The sequence below is a fragment of the Humulus lupulus genome, chromosome 9, assembly GCF_963169125.1.
Source record: "Humulus lupulus chromosome 9, drHumLupu1.1, whole genome shotgun sequence".
NCBI lineage: Eukaryota > Viridiplantae > Streptophyta > Magnoliopsida > Rosales > Cannabaceae > Humulus > Humulus lupulus.
Window position 1 is genome coordinate 7,286,975 of NC_084801.1, and position 20,294 is coordinate 7,307,268.

General features: G+C 34.4%; 3 protein-coding genes across 9 annotated transcripts; 1 reads left to right on the top strand and 2 right to left on the bottom strand.

The window, feature by feature from the left end:
• Nucleotides 1-6,995: 6,995 nt before the first annotated feature.
• LOC133800472 (UDP-glycosyltransferase 89B2-like) lies at nucleotides 6,996-8,635 on the bottom strand. The gene has a single exon (XM_062238435.1). The coding sequence runs from the start codon at nucleotides 8,529-8,531 to the stop codon at nucleotides 7,089-7,091; it is 1,443 nt and encodes a 480-aa protein (XP_062094419.1). The 5' UTR covers nucleotides 8,532-8,635; the 3' UTR covers nucleotides 6,996-7,088.
• A 2,459-nt stretch (nucleotides 8,636-11,094) lies between these two features.
• Nucleotides 11,095-12,916, bottom strand: LOC133801058 (small ribosomal subunit protein eS19x-like). Of its 3 annotated transcripts, none has more exons than XM_062239182.1 (3): nucleotides 12,783-12,880; nucleotides 12,372-12,424; nucleotides 11,095-11,727 (listed from the first exon to the last, which is right to left on the bottom strand). In XM_062239182.1, exon 3 carries the CDS (start codon nucleotides 11,721-11,723, stop codon nucleotides 11,292-11,294), a length of 432 nt encoding a protein of 143 aa, XP_062095166.1. In that variant the 5' UTR covers nucleotides 11,724-11,727; nucleotides 12,372-12,424; nucleotides 12,783-12,880; the 3' UTR covers nucleotides 11,095-11,291. The 3 variants fall into 3 exon arrangements, with proteins under 3 accessions (XP_062095166.1, XP_062095167.1, XP_062095168.1); XM_062239183.1 differs by having other exon boundaries at nucleotides 12,372-12,454; nucleotides 12,783-12,846; XM_062239184.1 differs by lacking the exon at nucleotides 12,372-12,424 and having other exon boundaries at nucleotides 12,783-12,916.
• Nucleotides 12,917-15,196: 2,280 nt separating this feature from the next.
• LOC133800475 (uncharacterized) lies at nucleotides 15,197-20,097 on the top strand. Of its 5 annotated transcripts, XM_062238441.1 has the most exons (9): nucleotides 15,197-15,349; nucleotides 16,212-17,017; nucleotides 17,434-17,622; nucleotides 17,738-17,829; nucleotides 17,952-18,011; nucleotides 18,118-18,187; nucleotides 18,892-19,095; nucleotides 19,197-19,496; nucleotides 19,695-20,097. In XM_062238441.1, exons 2-9 carry the CDS (start codon nucleotides 16,343-16,345, stop codon nucleotides 19,776-19,778), a joined length of 1,674 nt encoding a protein of 557 aa, XP_062094425.1. In that variant the 5' UTR covers nucleotides 15,197-15,349; nucleotides 16,212-16,342; the 3' UTR covers nucleotides 19,779-20,097. The 5 variants fall into 5 exon arrangements, with proteins under 5 accessions (XP_062094425.1, XP_062094421.1, XP_062094423.1 ...); XM_062238437.1 differs by having other exon boundaries at nucleotides 19,197-20,097; XM_062238439.1 differs by having other exon boundaries at nucleotides 15,219-15,349; nucleotides 16,241-17,017; nucleotides 19,197-20,097.
• The last annotated feature ends 197 nt before the right edge of the window (nucleotides 20,098-20,294 follow it).

Genomic DNA, 20,294 nt, shown 5'->3' on the forward strand with positions numbered 1-20,294 from the left:
GAGCCTGGGAATCATAGAGATTATAGAATTTATCTGAGTAAACTTGTATTGTTCATCAGAAGTGTTGAAACTCATTGAACCCAAGTTCTCTGATCACACTTTTGATCCCATATCAATATCATTCTAAGTGGACGTAGGTCATTACCAGATCCTGGGGCCGAACCACTATAAATTACTGTGTTTTCTTTACTTTTGTCATTACGTTATTCTCTATCTATTCGTCTACATCATTCATATTTTGACTCCGTATCAGTTGGCTAAATCGTGGGTCAACACTACCTTTCCAGATTTCATAAGGAGTTTTATTTGTACCTAGACGCAGAAAAACACGATTAATTGTGTAACAAGTTGTATTAATTGCTTCTGCCCACAATTTCTTTGTGAGTTTTTTGCTATTAAGCATAACTCTGGCCATTTCCTGCAATGTACGATTATTTCGTTCCACTACCCCATTTTGTTCAGGGGTTTTGGGAGCAGAAAATTCATGCAAAATTCCAAAAGATTTACAATATTCATCATAAACAGAATTTTCAAACTCCTTACCATGGTCACTCCTTATTCGTACAATTTTTCCAATGTTACAATTTTTTTCAACTCTCAATCTAGTACATAGAGTTTGAAAAGCTTCAAAAGTATCTGATTTTTCTCTTAAGAAATCTACCCAAGTAAATCTAGAAAAATCATCCACACATACAAAAATGTATCTCTTACTATTAATACTTTCAACTTGTATAGGACCCATGAGATCCATATGCAATAATTCTAACACATTTGAAGTATTAATATCAGATAATGCTTTATGGGAAATTTTCAACTGTTTTCCCAATTGGCATGATTCACACTTACCAAGCGATTCTTTACCCAGCTTGGGTATACCAAGGATGAGATCTGCATTAGCAATCTTTTTCAAGTTTTTGAAATTTATATGACCAAGTTTTTCATGCCACAAGTCAGTAATATTAAAACTTGATGAAGATGCATGACATGTGAATTTTTGTGTGAGAGTGTAACAATTATCCAAAGAACGAGAACATTTGAGAACAATATCACCATTTTGATTTAAAACATTACACTCATCATGTGAAAAATTAACATAAAAACCTTGGTCACAAATTTGACTTATGTTAATTAAGTTGGCTTTTAGCCCATCAACAAGAAACACATTTTTCAGTTTCGGTAACCCTTCAATGTTTAGAGTACCTTTACCTAAAATATTTTCTGTCATTCCATCCCTGTTATCCCCAAAAATTGGAGATCAATGACGTGGCAATAAAGGTGACAAGTGGCAGTGCATGGTCAGTAAAAGACAGATTAATAGTCAATAAATACATTGACTCCTCAGAGTTGTGATAAAGTGATCCGGTAGACTGGTGAAGAGTTTGGACTGCTTGAAAGATGTCATAACCAAGCCAAGTGCATCCTAGGAGATCCCAAGGGTGTGGTCCGAGGAGACCCCAAGGGGGTGGTCCTAGGAAAGCTAAGGAGAGTGCATCCTAGGAGATCCCAAGGGTGTGGTCCGAGGAGACCCCAAGGGGGTGGTCCTAGGAGAGCTAAGGAGAGTGCATCCTAGGAGATCCCAAGGATGTGGTCCGAGGAGAGCCCAAGGGACTTTGGTCCTAAGAGACCCTAAGAGAGTGGTCCTAGGAGACCCCAAGGATGTGGTCCGAGGAGAGCCCAAGGGACTTTGGTCCTAAGAGACCCCAAGAGAGTGGTCCTAGGAGACCCCAAGGATGTGGTCCGAGGAGAGCCCAAGGGACTGTGGTCCTAGGAGACCCCAAGAGAGTGGTCCTAGGAGAGCCCAAGAATTTTTTCTTTATGCATATGTCCAACCAGTGCATGGTTGTCCAAATAAAGAAATGGCATGCTAGAGGAGAGTGTCATGTTAGAGGAGAGAAGTGCATGTCCAGCACTTGCATGTCCTACCAGCAAGTGTATGTCCGACCAGCATGTGTATGATCGACCAGAGTGGAGGTGAGGTGGATCAACTAGCTAGAGGAGGACTAAGTCAAGATTCCCAGAAACAGCTTCAACAAGATATGCGGGAATCTCTCATTCTTCCCACAAATTGGGGGTTTTGTTGCATTTTGAATGTTTTTTGTAATTTAAATGTAATAAATATAATAAAATATCCCGATTCTAGGGGATATCAGATGTATGACCCTAAGCCTATAAATAGAGGGCTTATGGGATTAGAGAGGGGCTTCTTCTTCTTCTTTGGAGACTTTTTTGGAAAATTTGGGTCTGAGTATTCTAGAGAGAGAAAGTGCTTGCATTTGATAGAATTCTTGTATTTTTGCAATCTGTACTGAAGAAACTCAGTTGGCTCAGTTCATCTGATCTTGAGTACAGATCTATAATCACAACTCTAAGTGGATTAGGCTATTACCGACTGATCGGGGCTGAACCACTATAAAATCTCCTGTGTTATTTATTTTTCTTGATTAAACTGTCTGTGTCGTTTAAATTCTCTTGAAGGTTCATCGTTTTTGACGTTCTCACGTCGTTGGCTAAAAACACAGTCAACAATCCCCAAATGTTAGTAATCCACACTTCAAGGATTTGAAGTTGGTAAGTATGTTGGCATTACATGCCATATGTCTTGAACAACCGCTATCAAAGAACCATGAACTAGATGCATGCATTTTATGACAGGTAAAAGTAGCCAAACAAACAGAGTTAACTTTCTTGACCCATATTGATTTTGATTTTGAATTTCTTTTGATCAAGAATTGATTCATACTACCAAAGTGTTTAACATAATTCTTTTTGAACAAGTTTAACAGAGAAAAACAATTAGGTCTTATGTGTTCTTTCATCCCACAAAAATGACAAACAGGTACAAATTGTTCAATGTTTCTTTTTGAAGTAATCTTCTTTAGTTGTAGATCTGTTGCAATAGATGACAACTTTGTGCTCTCAGCAGCGTGACTTATTCCTGCAAAACGGTTAGTTGGCACAACAGACGGATAATTCATAGATTTTACAAAAATCGTTTTTCTTGAGGACTCAGATCCTAATCCACTGTAATCACCAACCTTTTTTCCTACAGACAGAATATCATCCAATATTCTAGATCTAGGATTAAGCATTTTGACACCTTTTTGCAAAAAATCAATTTCTTTATTCAAAGAATTAATTTCATCATTTTTGGAAGCAATAATCATCTCAAGTTTTTCAATTTTTTCAACAAAATTTTTATTATTGCTAGCCATTAGACGATTCTCATAACACACTTTCAGCCATTGATCATACATTATTTTATAAGACTCTTTCAATGACTCCTCATCTAAGTCAGAAACATCATAATCACTGTCAGAATTCTCATCATTCTGAACATAATTATTAAGGCATAACACATCATTGTAATCAACTGAAGAGAAAACCATAACTTTGTGAATAGAGGTTAAGGCAACACTATTTTCCTCCTCAACACTCTATTCAGAGTCTTGATCACTCCATGTGGCTGTCATGACTTTCTTTTTCTTCAAGGTATTTGCACACTCAGATTGAATGTGTCCAAATCCTTCACATTCCCTGCACTAAATACCATTTTTATTAGTCTCAAAGGGTTTAGAAAAATTACCTTTTGGGTTTTTGGATATGGCCTTTTTGTTTCCCAATATCTTTATGTATTTTTGGAAATTTTTTGTCAACAGAGCCATCTCATCATCCGAACTTTCCTTCTTTTCTTTAGAAGATTTCAAGGCAATAGATTTTTCCTTGATTTCCTCTGTCTTACCTTTTTGTTTAATTTGTTGGTTTAGTTCAAAAGTTCGAAGTGAACCCATCAATTCCTCCACTTTTATTTTGTCCAGATTTTTTGCTTCTTCAATTGCAGTTAGCTTTGTCTGAAACCTGTCAGGGAGAACTCTAACAATTTTTCGAACCAAAACATTCTCTTCAAGATTTTCACCAAGAGCAAAATATTCGTTAGCAATATCTGACAATTTCTCATAAAATTCAGTGAGGGTTTCATTTTCATTCATTTTCAATTTTTCAAATTTTGTTGTGAGCATAACAAGCCTAGAACGTTTGACATCAGCAGTTCCTTCAAATTGAGTTTGAAAAATTTGCCAAGCATTTTTGGCCGAAACACATGAAGAAATCAATTTAATGTAACCTTCACCAACACCATTAAAAATAGCATGTAATGCTTTATTTTTGTAACTGGACAGTTTATCTTCAGCATCAATCCATTCAAGTTCAGATTTTACATTAGTTATATCATCGATTTCTGCTGGAGGAGTCTAACCACTTAAAACAGCTCTCCAAGCCTTTTCATCTTGAGATTTGATGAAGGCTCTCATTTTAACTTTCCAATATGGATAGTTCGAATCGTTGAGTAAAGGGGGGCGAGTTATAGAACCTCCTTCTGTGAAAAAAGACATTGCAAGAACAAGAACAACAAACAGAATAAACCAAGATCACACTCAGAAATGAGTGACCCGCTCTGATACCAAATGAAATTTCGTTTTTAGTAATTACCAAATTAATTAAACCATGTGAATTAATTAAAGTGCGGAATGGTAATTAACTGTTTACACAGATAACAGTTCTGTCGGGACAGAATCCAAACTTATCACGACAGAAACTGAACACAATAAAAAGACAGTGCAAAACAATAAAGAACACAGCGAATTTTTACAAGGTTCAGAAACTCTTTCGGATAACCTACTCCTTGGGGCCACGCCCAGAGAATAAAACCAATTAATAAAGAATCACAAGTACAAAAACATTAACTTAAACAAAACAAGACTCCCTCTTGAGATTTGTCGCAACTTTGTTGTACTCCTCTTCGCTAATCTGATCTTGATTGAAACGCTCAACCACTTGAACTCCCTTCAATGGCCAGCGAGTGCTTGCATCCTCCCGACGCAAGGCTTGTAAAAATCTTCTCCCGAAGACTATAAACGTTGTGTTCAAATTACAATGTGTATTCACTCATGAACATGGTATAAACTCACCATTAAAAACTAAACACTCATATTTCTACAAGATCACGTGAATACTTATGATCTTGAATACAAAGAGGAACTCTCACAAAATATTACAATAGTGCTCACGAATAATGCACAAAAGAGTTCACTTTTCTCACTGCCTTTAGAGCCCTATTTATAGAGTCATTTTTCGTGCTCACAAAGGCTGAGAAGGAATTCTTCTAATAAAGGCAAGAATCATAGAAGATATTGAAGAGTTTCCTTTTTTAAAAGATGCTAATCCGACAGATACGAATTTGGTAGGGACAGCTCAGACCTGTGTCGGATCAAAAACAAGCTCAAAAAGGAAATAACAATTAATGACATTAAGGAACCATTTTCCTGTTTGCAATTCTTGAGCTGCACGAAAATATATAAGCAAACAATCCAGAAACAACTTTGGGTAAGTACCGAATATTTGCAATATACATTTTCCCTTTATAAACAAAATGAGACAATATAAGCTAAATAAGGAAGCACATTATTGTCCAAAATTCACAAAATGGGAAAGTGGATTTCCGAAAATTGTAATAAAGGAAACCAAACAATTCCGAAAATTATAATAAAGGGAAACAACTAAATCAACCAATTTATCTTTTAAGAAAAAGATATTTTTATAAAAATGCCAATTATAGGATTTACAGAACATATCGTAGATTGGCAAGTCAGTGTAAATCCTGTGCACTGACTAATTTTATGACTAACGTATTTTGAACATATAATCATATTTAAATTCCACTGTGATTACGTCACTATAAATACGATTAGTTATATGCTCGGGATTTAATAGAAGTTTATATTAAACAAATAATCATGAAAATAAAACATGTGAGCAAAGTGATTGACCTAGTCAAAAAAAATGATTTCTATTCTTTTATTGATAATAAATGAAATTACAAAGAAATTGAGTTTTAATTCGGGCATAAAACCCCAACAGGACTGACCAATGTCTCGACAGCGTTCATGGATCTGATGAACAAAGTGTCCAAGAATTACCTAGACAAGTTTGTAATTGTGTTCATCGAATAAATACTACTCTACTCCCAATCAGAGACAGAACATGAGTAGCATCTCCGTTTAGTATTACAGAGGTTGAGGGAACACAAGTTATATGACAAGTTTAAGAAGTGCAAGTTTGTTGTAAATAGGATACCAATCAGGCCTTGAGTGTTTGTGGTAGTTCAAAATTATGGTCAAACTCTTCTTTAATTATATTGAAAAACATAGGTTAAATGAATCACACGTTTGTTGGATTTGTTGCTTCGATTAGCCCATCTCCATGAAAATTAATGCTAGATTAAATCTAAGGTGCTTTTCCATTAGGTTGTTTAGTAAAAAGAATTTATTAAGAGAGTTTCGCTTCAATGAAATACGTGAGGGAGATTTTGGGATAATGATTGTTTATGTGTTATCTGCGAAATTAAAAATTTGATTTGGAAATAGTGGATAATTTTATTTATGAATAATTAAAAGTGTGTTTAGTAGTGGAGAGTGAACTCTTGACTATTGTCAATCCTTTAATTCATATTTATTTATTTTATTTACCGTTTTCGTTTTCATTAGTTTTTAAATTCCCAAAACTTCCTTTTTATTCAAGGTTTTAAAGAAGCTCAGGCTTAACAATTCCATGTTGTTTCTTGTGAAGAGGGAGATCCAAAAGTTAAAGAAAGAAGGAGATCCAAAGGATGAAAAAAGAATAGGAAAATTTGAACCAGAAGTTGATCCACACTTTGAGATGTGAGGATTTGCAAGTAGTGCAATCACAAGAATCGACAAGTGCTGTAAGATGTGAGTTTGGAGATAATCTTGAAGGGTTCAAGAAAGGAGAGAATGCTATTAGTCATAATGAAGAGTTGGAGAACAAGTGTTCACTTGCTTGCCTCAAAGAGGATAATGCTATTAGTCCTAGTAATGATTTGCAAGAAGGGAGCCATCTACCTTTGAGTGTTGAAATCATTAAATCTCAGGATATTTCGACATCAAGATAGGAAAATGAGAATAAATGTTTCCAAAAGTTAGTGACATGAATAATAAGATAGATTGAAAACAAGAAATATAAATACGATACCAATTTTCCATACATACTTTTTAAGCCTAAACCAAAACTTCTTACTAAAATGTTATCTCTTTTAAATAGGCAACTAATGATTCTAAATTCTTAGTAGAACTACCACCTTCCCTAGTGGCTCGAATTGTCGCTTCACGTAATTTTTCAATTCGTTGTCTTTCGACTCGGTTCTCACCCAATGATTCTGCAAAAGCTCGAGCCAACTCGGCCGAGTCAGGAATGGTTTGATTCCCTTCACACACCTTATTTCCTACCTCTAAGTGGTCCACCAACAAAGTGGCATTGGCATACTGGTCCGCCTGCATAGGCCACACTAGCATCGGTACTCCGCCCACAATGGCTTCCAAGATCGAGTTCCACCCGCAATGAGTGAAGAATGCGCCCACAGCTCGATGTCGCATTATCGCCACTTGTGGCGCCCACCCTTTAATCACCAAACCCCTTTCAGTCACACGATCTTCGAACCCAATTGGAACCTTCCCACAATCACCCTCCACGTGTGATCCATTGGGTCGCTTAACTGACCAAACAAAATGGACCCCACTTGTCTCCAAACCCTTTGCGAGCTCCTCCATTTGATCATTGCGCAAAACAACTTCACTACCAAAGCACACATACACAACCTTACGATCACCGCACTTGTCTAGCCACGACAAGATGTGGTTAGCAGAGACTGAGCTAGAGCCACCTCTCTCGGTGGGCCCAGTTGGATTGTCAGATTGAAGCCGTGCAGGCCCAACGGCCCAAACACGATCATGGCCCAAATCTTTCTTCAGGTGGTCAACATAAACCGATTCCAACTCGCTGAACGAGTTAACGATGAGTCCCGAGCTCGCCCGATTACCAAGGAACGAGTTCCTGACAATTTCTGACTCCGGGTCTCCCTCGACGTAGGAACGGTACAGAGCAGACAACTTCCACCAAGGGTATTTCGGACAATTCGCAATCTCGGGGAACGAAAAGACCTCATTTTGACCGTCGGGGTCAGGGTGGCGCCGCTTGGGCATGTCGCGCCACAACGATTGCATGAGGGCCAAGGCATAAGCGCCGGATGGGGAGAACGTAATCCGACGTATACCCAGATCGACGGAGAGGTTGTAGGTCCAACCCAAGAACATGTCAGAGATGATGGCGGTCGGTGGCGATGGGTGGTCCCGGAACCACTGGGTGAGTGGCTCTCGAAGCCCAGCCATGGCGGAGAACATGAAACGATATGTGCCGGGGGGCAGGTCCTTGACATTCTCAACGCCATCAGGAATGGCGGGATGAGGTGGGAAAGGGAGGAGTAGGGTGTGGATGGAAGGGTGAGCGGAGAGGAGGGGGCTTAAGAGAGAGAGGTTTTTTGGGGTTGCGAGAATGGTGATGGTTAGGTCTGGAGTTTGGGAAGCGATCTGGTGTGTGAAGTCAAGGAGTGGTATCATGTGTCCTAGGGCTGGAAATGGGAATACCAAGATATGTGTGGCTCCGGCGGTGGTGCTTCCACTCATGGTGGCCACTTTTTCTTCTCTCTTGTTTTGGGGTAAGGCTGAAACAGAAGAATTCTATGAATAGCGTGATGAACTGGTCTCAGTCATAGTAATAAAGTGACAGTGTGGTAGGTAAGCAATGACGCTTTCCATTATCTATAATCTATTCACCAAATTTATATTGTCATTATTATTTTCTTTTTCTTATCTTTTTTAGAAAATCAAAATTATGTAACGCTTCAGACTATGTATTATATTATATTATAATTTTATTTTTAAAAAAAAAAAATCTTTCTGGAATAGCAGCTCAATGGTTTTGCAAAATCTCCAAAGTTTTCATCTTTAAGTTCATTCCCTGGTTATTATCTCCTTCTCTTTAAAATTTTATTATTTTGTGCCTTCCCATTTATGTTCTTTATTATGTTTATTGTTCTTTTTTTTATGTATGTATGTATGTATATAAACTGGAAATTGTGTATTATTTGATGCAATTTCTTAGTTTAGAGTTTAGGGGTGGCATTGTTTGTAACTTTTAGTAGTTGGGTAAGTAATAATTTCGGTTCATATTTGGAATTAAGCAAAATGCCAACATGGGTTCTTTTGGGGTTGTCTAATTTTATATTCCTTTTTAAGTTTGGGAGTGTGAAAGTTGAGTTTGGGGGGATTTTAAGATTGCAATATTGTTTTGTTTATCTTTAAAAAAATTCTCAATATTTTGCTTGGGACGATGACATTTTTGCAGCTTATCTTTGGTGGTGAACCATTGATGATGCCAATATAGCTAATTCAGGAACTTGTTTTCTCTTATATATTATTGTGGGGATACTCCATGAAACAGGTATTCATACCAGTTCTTGTACAGTGTAGATTGGCCTAGTACTTATGAGACTCATTTGATCTTTTATTCATGCTTGGAAGAAGCACAACCAGTGTTTTACAGATGACACCGAAACTTATTTGCTAGGAAATAAAATGAAGAAACCCGAAAGCCATAGAACTCATCCAAGCAGAGATACCAACACCATGCCAGGAAATGAACTCTGGACTGATGGACCAACTCCAAACCTGGTTCTAAACACCCAAATAGATAAAATATCAATGTGGATAATCAGTCAAGGGTGCATGTGCCTTCAAATGGTTTCCTGCTGAGACTTCTATTCCAAAGCTAGACAGGAACAAAGTAGTGGAGGCCGCATCCGTAACTGAGCAAAGAGCCAATATTATTGCTTCTTTTGATGACGAGAAAGGTAGTCCGGTTCATCAGCCAAGACAACTTCAAACCGATTGGGTGGGGCAGCAGCTGCAGCTGCCATTGGAGTGGAACCAGTACAGTAGCAGCTTCATGATCTGCTTATGGTTCAAATTGGTTCACTAGTGTTTACTTCAGAAACTTTTGGACAGTTAAGAAAGTGGATTGAGTTACAGAACATATTTCTATTACTAATGCTGCTGCAAGAACATGAAGAGGAAACCATCTTCTTTAAAAGGACAGTTGAATTCATGGAAGTTACTCAGACACATGTCGAAATGAATGCTGTAGCAGCAGAGTGAAACTGATGAGTTTGTTGAGTTGATTTTGAGGAAAGTTTTGTGTTTGGAGTCAAATTTTAGTTATCCAATTCATGCTAACAGTAAGCTAGATGCAATTAGGACAGGTATTTAGGAGAGACTGAAACAAGTGAATGAGATTGTGGCCAAAGTGACCGAATAAGTCTACAGCAAGTGCATGTGTAAAAAAAAAAAAAACTTTTCAATAAAGCATATTGACTTCTCAATTAAAGCTTATGTATAGTCATACATATATATATATATATAAACCAATCAAATAGTAAAAGAATATATGTATCTATGTTAAACTAAAAAGAGAGAAAGCACATGTTCTTATTTTCAATAATGAAACTTGAAGCTAGTAACTCAAACAAAGCTCATTCTCATATAGGATTTACTTGTATTAATTATGTGTGAAGGTTTCTTTCAAAAAAAAAAAGATTAATAATGATATTAAATTCTCAAATAGAATATCATTCCTTTTTTCAAAATATATAGAATAAATAAATTCTCATATTGAATATATTTGTATTAGTTTTAGTGTTAAGTACCAAGGTATTCTTTTCTTTCCCATGCATATGAAAGCTAGTTCCATTGAATTTGTATTAACATCTTTCTCTTTTTTTTATACACAAGCTATTAGTTTGGTAAAGTAAATTATTTTCCAATTTTTATTATAAGTAAATTATATAGCAAATGTATGTCTTACAATTTTTCTTTATACTAATAGGGATATAGAATATTATAGAGATGTAGAATAAGGAAAGAAAATATCATTTTTCTCTATATTAATAAGGATATAGGATTTTTTCTTCTTCCTGACAAATAAATAAAAAAACAGAGTCTATTTTCTTCTTCTTTAATGATAATTTTTGTTTGTTCACCTTTCATTACTCCCCATATCATTATCTATTTTTAAGCACTTAAATCACACTAGTTCAATTTGACAAAACAAGGACAAAATTGAAAAGGGAACAACAAAAGTATTGTTACTCAATTTCAACCATCAAAAGCACCAAATTTAAAATGTTGATAGTAAAAACAAAAAATGCCACCAAGTTTAACATTACTCAGAAAGTCAAAACTTCAAAGCCTCAAGTCAGAAACATTCATGTGCTGCTACTTTACATACTTGATTAACAACTGAGATCACATGAACTCAGAAAATAAAGAATCACCATGTTTCAAAACATGTCTCAAAAACCAAATCAAGACATAAACCTAAAGAAAAGCTCATGGAGCAATGAGAATCCTTCCTGCAACTTGGTCAAGATCCCTTCGACCATTGGAAGTAATTTTCCTTCCTCCCTTGGGATCAATGTCAAGGATGTTTGTCTTTTGCAGTTGTTGCAGTATGTGCCTAAGAACAGCGCCGCTGCTCCTGCAGAAGTGAGGAGGACGACTTCCATTCCTCTTGCTCCCACCATAGATCCTCCGAAATGAACCAACACCAAGACCACCTCTCAGGTAGATCTTCCTGGCAACAGAGGCAGCTCTCACATAGTACCAATCTGGATCATATGGAGCCAACTCCTTGAATCTTGCAGTCTTTACAAGATCAGTGTACTCTGGAAGCTCAACCTTGCCCGATCGCTTTAGATGGGCAGCGTATGCCTGGATGAACTCGTGTGGAGAAACATCCTTGACTGTTTTTGCACTTGCCATTGTTCTGCAAATAAACAATAACAACAATTATTTCCTTTCCTTGATTTGTGATGAGCAATAAAGCTACAGGTCAACAGAATCTAATTCTATAACTCAAAAGAACCAAAGTGACCAAATATAAAAGAAAAATGCACATGCTCACATCTTATGATAATACATTACAACAGAGGTGCAATGCTACTATCAATAACATTACATAGTATCAATATTATCACAATAAAAATCAATAACAATAACAATTATTTCCTTAATTTGTGATGAACAATAAAGCTACAGGTCAACAGAAACTAATTCAATAGCTCAAATGAACTAAAGTGACCAAATATAAAAGAAAAATGCACATGTTCACAACTTATGATGACACATTACAACAGAGGTGCAATGCTACAATGGTCTGTAACAGATTATAAATTACAACTCAGTAAGTACAATAGAGGTGCAATGATACCATCAATAACATTACATAGTATCAATATTATCACAATGAAAATCATCAAGTAAAAAAACAAAAACTAAAAAACACAATATATATCAATATCAGATTGGATAGTATAGATCTATATCATGGTCACACTATATAATATAATATATTATACAAAAAAAATACATAAAATTCAATAATACTAGAAAAAAACATATCAAACTTACCCAAAATATTCGGTCTTAGACAACTAAACTTCCTTTTTTTTTTCTTATCTGCTCTGCATCAACAAAACATCATGTCACTACACCTACAATATTTGGTTGTGTCAATACATACATTATACATACATACACTATTGTAGTATTGTGGAAGTTTTCTTATCACTCTTTTCAGTCCAAGAAGTCATGTCAAGCTACTTGGTTGTGTCAATACATACTTATTTATATATATATATATATATATATAGCCAGCCACGAAAATATATTGATATAGAGACATGAAAGAATATAATAATAATAAAAAAAACAGAAATATCATCACAAAATAATATAGCAATCATAGAAATCAAATGCTTAAACATCGTTTGAGTTCAGAAAAATTATACAGAAAAAAAAAAAAACTTTAGATATGAAAACCTGGTGGCGCCGTGAGGTGTGAGCTGCCAGGCGGTAGAAATTTAGGGTTAGGAATGAATTTTTGATTTTAAATATATCTATATGGGCTGTTATTTGAGGACTGTAGCAATAAGTTAGTTTTCTTGTTTTTACTTGCAAAAACCGGTTAGGGGATTTTTTTTTATGCAAAAGTATTAATTTTTTTAATGTACAGTGAATATATAAAATATTTTTTGTCTTTATTTTTTATTTGTGATGGGTAAGAATGTAATAGCACATATTTTTTTACTTGTTGATATATATATAATGGGGAATTATGCTGTACAGCTTCAATTTAAGCCCTAAGTTCAAACATGTTAATTTACATGCGTATAACAAAAATTAATTACGAGTGTAACAACATGTTTGAACTTAGTTTTCAGTACTGTAAATTATTCGAAATTTTCTAAAAATTTGCTGGATGCTCTAAATAACTACAATATACACGGTCATAAAAAAAATATCGCGTCGAAAACACTGAAAACTCTATCGATAGGACTCAAAGTGAAGCCATATAGAAAAATTATTTTATATATCTATCAGTGAGACAAATATATTTTGTTTGATAGCACATATTTGTTGGGGATTAAGATTGTAATAAGATTGCAGCAAGAAGTTGATTGAAGTCCCCTCTATGTGCTTCTGTTCATTTGCCTAAGGATTAATTAGTTTTCTGTGTATGTTCCTGTTATAGTTTTATTGTTCCCATGTGTGGTCTTTCATTGTATTGTTAGTTGTTGTTATTGTATTTGTCTCGAGGTTATTTCCTCGTGGTGAGCTAGGTCGGTGTTGTATTAGCTATGCTATTGTTGGCTTTTGGTGGTTATTTGTTGTATTCCCTTGTTTTTGTCTTTCAAATATATATTGACGTTAATTATTTCTTGATTACTTCACTATCAAATTAATAGTCTAATTTTTGTGGTTTCTTCAAACTATTAAGGGTAAATTTGGTACAACTTTATAAAAGTTAAAATATGCTTTTTGAAAAAGTTGTGCAATAAAGTTATTTGGTAAATAGTCAGAAAATAGTTAATTGAATAATTTATGCAGAAGCTGTAACTAAAAGCTAAAGCTGGCACAACCCAACTTTGAGCTTTTTCTAAAAGTTGCTTTGTGCAATGCACATTTTCTTAGTTTCAAAGTTGTAGACATTGTCTATAATTTTAATAAAAATTGGTTCATTATTTTTTTATATATATTTAATATAATGAATTATAGTTCTACACTATATATAAATATTTATATCAATAATCTTTACATATATATTTATATAGCTACATAACATATATCTATATGACATATATATTGTATACATGCATCAATTATTTTTAGTTTCTAATGTATCTCACAATATCCTTTGGTGAATTTGCTGAAGAAAAAGAGTTTTAATCACTTGATAAAAAAATAAACTATTACACAAATTTATAAGATGTCTTTATTATTTTTAAATAAATATGATTTAATTGTTTAAATTATCATAAAATATCTTTAAAATATCATATTTTAATTAATTTTTTTGTTTGTAATTTTTGAATTTGACAGTGATAATAAAATATTATATATTATATGTTTAATATAGTATTAAGTTTAAGTTAAATTAAATTTTATTTAAGTTATAAAATATGTGATTTTATTATTTTTAAATAATTATCATTGTAAAATATCTCAAAAATATCATATTTTAATTTGTTTAATTATTTATTTATTTAATTTTATTTAAGTTTAAGTCGTGTTTACAATCTACTGTTAAATATAAGAATATTCCATTAAACTTAACAGAAAAAAATAAAAAACCATTAAAACTAAGAATTTCTATTATCTACACACACTTATTACATAGAAGAGATATTAACCAAAATTAAAATATTTAAAATAAATTAATATGATAATAATATAAACAATATTTGAATCTTAAATTTTTTTATATTTATTATATATTTTTAAACATATTTTATTTTAGTAATTTTATATTAATAAACCACATTAATATATTGATTTTTAAAAAATATTTAATATATAAATTATTATATACTATAATATTATTTTTGCATCTCATAACATTTTTAAATTATAATTTATCAAAACACATTAATTTCATGTTTTAGCTAAAAAAAAAGGGAAATAATTAAAAATATAAAAAGTAAGAGTTTTGCCTTAATTTTTACATATTTATGATTATCATGAATAAATTATTATACTATAATCATTAAAATTAAATTTTTAGCTAGAGTGAGTAGTTATAATTGTCAAAAAAAAAAAATTGGCTTATTTGGTAAATTAACTTTACATATTTACACAAGACAACGATATGCCTCACACGTCACAAGTCTAAAGTTTCAAACTTTAACTGTGAAAAAAAATACAGTGAAACAAAAGCATAAATGTTGAAAAGATTTTTGGGACCAATTTTCTGGAAAAATTTAAAATAATAATAATAAATGAATCAGGCGCATGTTAGCAACTCATGGATCTTGAAGGAAAAAAAAACCCTTTCTGGAATAATAGCAACTCATGGCTTTGAAATTGAAAGAAAAAGTGGAAAGCGCAAGGTATTTGTATTACTATGGCTTTAACACACAAATTTGATATGAATATTATATTATAATCACATATATGTATATTTATAGCAACTCATGTTCTTTTTTTCAAGTTTCTCTGGAATAGCAGCTCAATGGTTTTGAAATCGAATATAAGTGTGAAACTGATAGCTCAAGATATTTGTATTACTGTGGCTTTTACACGTACACACAAATTTGATACTTTTTTATATATAAATCACTTTTTCCTGTGGTAAATGCTGTGTGATCGCTTAGCTATCTTTACTTTTATATATGCCATTCTGTGAACTTCTTCTCCTTCTCCCTCCTTACGAAAACTCACTTGTAACTATTCAAAATCTTCAAAGTTTTCATCTTTTAGTTCACTCCCTGGTAATTATCTCCTTCTCTTTACAGTTTTGTTATTTTGTGGTTTCCATTTATGTTCTTCATATGCTTATTGTTGTTTTTGTGTATACATAAACTGGAAATAGTGTATTATTTGATGCAATTTCTTGGTTTAGAGTTTAGAGGTGGCATTGTTTGTAACTTTTAGTGGTTGGGTAATTAATAATATCGATTCATATTAGGAATTAAGCAAAGGGATCCCTTGAGCAAAATGCCAAAATGGGTTCTTTTGGGGTTGTCTAATTTTATATTCCTTTTTAAGTTTGGAGTGTGAAAAGTTGGGGTTTAGGGATTTTTAGATTGTAATATTGTTTTGTTTATCTTTTAAAAAATTCTTAATATTTTGCTTGGGATGATGACATTTTTGGAGCTTATCTGTGGTGGTGAACCATTTATGATGCCAATATAGCTAATTCAGAAACTTGTTTTCTCTTATATATTATTGTGGGAATACTCCATGAAACAGGTATTCATACCAGTTCTTGTTCATTGTAGATTGGCCTACTTTTGAGACTCATTTGATCTTTTATTCATGTTTGGAAGAAGCACAACCAGAGTTTTACAGATGACACTAAAACTTATTTGCTAGGAAATAAAATGAAGAAACCCGAAAGCCATAGAACTTATCCAAGTAGAGATACCAATACCGTGCCTGGAAATGAACTCTGGACTGATGGACTTATTTGTGCTTTTGAATTTATTAGAGGTCAAAATAAATCAACCAACTCAAAACCTGGCTCTAAAACCCCACATAGACAACATATCAATGTGGATAATCAGTCAAGGGTGCGTGTGCCTTCTAATGGTATCGCTGAGACTTCAATTCCAAAGCTAGATAGGAACAAAGTAGTGGAGGCTGCATCCGTAACTGAGCAAAGAGCCAATGTTATTGCTTCGTTCGATGATGACAAAGGTAGTCCGGTTCATCAGCTAGGACAACTTCAAAGCTCTGAAAGATATGATGGTAGCCACTGGGTACCTATTGGGTGGGGTAGGATTTTCGAGCTTGTACAGACTGTACAAGTTGATGATGGATGGGCAACTCAGCTGCTCGATTCCATGGATGATGAATACAACTTCACTGTTGCAGAGTTAGCTGCTCCGTACTGGGAGCGTCCAGCAGGGCCTGTATGGTGGTGCCATGTGTCTGCAGGTCACCCCTCTATTGACGGTTGGCTCGGTAATGCTCAGTGGTTACATCCTGCCATTAGTTTGGCATTGAGAGATGAGAGTAAACTGATAAGTGACAAAATGAAACACCTACTTTATGAGGTAATATTTATGTTTTGGAAATAGTTATTTTGCTGGTATATTTGTTTGATAACTCTATAATAGAAATAGTCCATGTATTACATGACAGCTTTAGTTGGTCAGGGAAGTGTTGGGGTGAAAAGGGTGCTTTTTATCACCATGTGCCTGTATGACAAATTATAACGGTGCAATGCAACACTAATTCTCAATTTGCTATACTTTGAGAGTCTTTACTCTTAATCTCTAGTGTACACTTTTTTTTTTGTCTATGTTTCAAAATTATGAAGACTCATTTTGCATAGAGCAATAATTAATACTTCGAAGGAAATACCATTTCTTCATAAACAAAAGAAAAATAGAGTGATATTGTTGCTTGCTTTTAAATTATTCTTTTAACAATTTTTTTAAGTAGTTATTTTAACACTGTGCACTTTCAGGTCCCAGTAAGAGTTGCTGGAGGACTGTTATTTGAGCTGTTGGGACAATCAGCTGGTGATCCATTCATTGATGAAGATGACATCCCTGTTGTGCTTCGATCGTGGCAAGCACAGAACTTTTTAGTTACTGTACTGCATCTAAAAGGACCTGTGTCAAACATAAATGTGCTGGGTATTACAGAAGTTCAGGTAAATCAAATTGGACAATCAAGTAAAAAAAAAGCTAATGGCTAGTCTAGAAGACTTGCATTATCATAAATATAACTCATAATACTAAATATCATTGTGGCTCTTCATTGGTTAGGAACTTCTTGCTGCTGGAGGTTATCATACACCAAGAACAGTGCATGAAATCATAGCACAACTTACTTCTCGACTAACTCGATGGGATGATAGGTATCTCTAATGCAAGTTTCTTAAATCTTCGTAGTATTGATGATATGGTGATCGCATATCCCCTGTTACACGCAGATCATGTTAACTAATTTTAATCTTTTGGGCGTGTTCCTTTCTTGTAGGTTATTTCGTAAATCCATATTTGGTGCAGCAGATGAAATCGAATTGAAGTTTGTGAACAGGTTTTCCCATAACCCATGAAATGCCTTTCGGTTTTCTGCTTCATATCCGAGTTTTCTTCTATTTCAAGATAACCACATTGCTGACTTGTAACTTCCTTTTTAATAGGAGGAACCAAGAGGATTTGAATCTTTTTAGTGTAATTCTAAACCAAGAAATCACAAGGTTATCAAGACAGGTATGTCACTTCTCGTAGTTAGAATGAACATTACAAAGAAATTTTCACAAGGATAGAAGCAGTAAACTTATCAGTATATATTTAAAATGCTGGGTGGGCTTAAGTATTTGATAAGAAATTAATTCTCTTTGCATTTGACTTGGCTCAGTGTCAATTTCAATTTTTTCTTTCATTATATTTTTAAATGAAAGAACAAAAGTAAGAGAACGGGTCTTGCATGGGGAGGCTTGAACACCGTCGATTTAATTATGTTGATTCATATGGCCTTCACGCAGCCATAATAATCATCCGTAAATACTCTATGGAGTAGCTCAAACAGTCAGTTTTCTAGTTTTCTCTCACAAAGTCTAAGTTTCGAGTTTCTCACTGATACTTGTATAACAATTTTTTTTTTTTTTTAAAACTAGGATGCCTCCTAACCTTACAATATTTGGCGACCAACAAACTATAGTAATTGCTACATAGGTGCTTAGGAGGGAGTCAAACATCATATTTTGTGGGAGCAAACTATGTGCCTAACCATTTGAGCTACTACCCATCTCGAATGCAATTGCTAGCGAGGAGTCCAAAATAAAAAACAAAATAATTAATAATCAACCGGAATATTAGAGAGTGATTCTGTTTAGTTCTGCCCATATAAATGCTATCAATCAGGTGAATAAGGCATAGTTAGCATATGTACTAATGTTGCAGTTACATTGCAGGTTATCAGAGTAAAGTGGTCACTTCATGCCAGAGAAGAGATAGTGTTTGAGCTTCTCCAACATTTGAGAGGAAACACAACAAGAACCTTGCTAGAAGGAATAAGAAAGAGTACAAGAGAAATGATTGAGGAGCAAGAAGCTGTTCGTGGCCGGCTTTTTACCATTCAAGATGTGATGCAGAGCACCGTCCGCGCATGGTTGCAGGTTTGTGAACACAAAATTAAAAATTCTTATGATTTTTTGTTGATGATAGCTAACCATGCCTTGTATTTCAAGTCTCATTTTTCCTCAACTTCATAATACAGGACAGAAGCCTTAGAGTAACACACAACCTGGCCGTCTTTGGTGGCTGCGGCCTAGTTCTTTCCATAATCACCGGGCTATTTGGAATCAATGTTGATGGAATCCCTGGTGCGCAGAGTACGCCATATGCGTTCGGTCTATTTGCAGCCCTCCTGTTCGGTGTGGGAATCATCCTAATTATAATGGGGTTGATTTATCTTGGATTGAAACAACCCATCACCGAAGCACAGGTCCAAGTTAGGAAGATGGAGCTACAAGAGCTGGTCAAGATGTTTCAGCATGAGGCAGAAACTCATGCCCAGGTTCGTAACAAAGTTTCTCGGAATAACTTGCCCCCAACTGCTGGTGATTTCTTTTCGAGTAATGCAGATTATGTTCTCATCCAATGACCGCCATCTTGATCATTTTTCTTACATTTTAAACTACTGAGTTCACTTGTGCATTATAAGTGGAAATGGCTGAAGCAATTTATTTTTTCTTTTTTGCTAACTATTATGTAGTTGGAAAGACATGGAGAGACTGTGGAAGAAGGGAATGGTACTCATGATAACCCCAAAGTGATTAGACATGATAATCCAGTTTAGTTGAAGCAACACTAACAATGAGAAGGTGTTCAAGTTCCAAATGAATATATAAATATAAATATATATATATACAACATTTTTACTATTTGAAGTTGAAATATCAATGGTACTGCTGAAAAATATTGTGGTATTTACTTTAGCTGATGTTTCATTATTATGGCTTTAATACTTGTAATCCAAAGAAAGTATAAGTAAAGATGAAACAATATTATTGTTTGGAAGTTATAAAAAAAAGATGTAAGGGCAATTACCATTTCTTGTTTCATGTAAAAAGCGTCAAAGTATTGACAGTATGTAATACAAATGCCATTATTTTTTTCTCTTTTGTTTTACCATTAGTGGAAGTAGTTAGGGGTGTACACGGGTCAGGTTTTGAGTGCATCGGGTTTGAGTTTTGTGAGTTTCGGGTAAAATGGTACCGAATCCAGTCCAAAATATTCAGGTTTGGGGTGATTTTGGGATTTGTGTTTGATCGGGTTGGATCAGGTTTCAGGTGAGATTGGTCCAACAATGGGT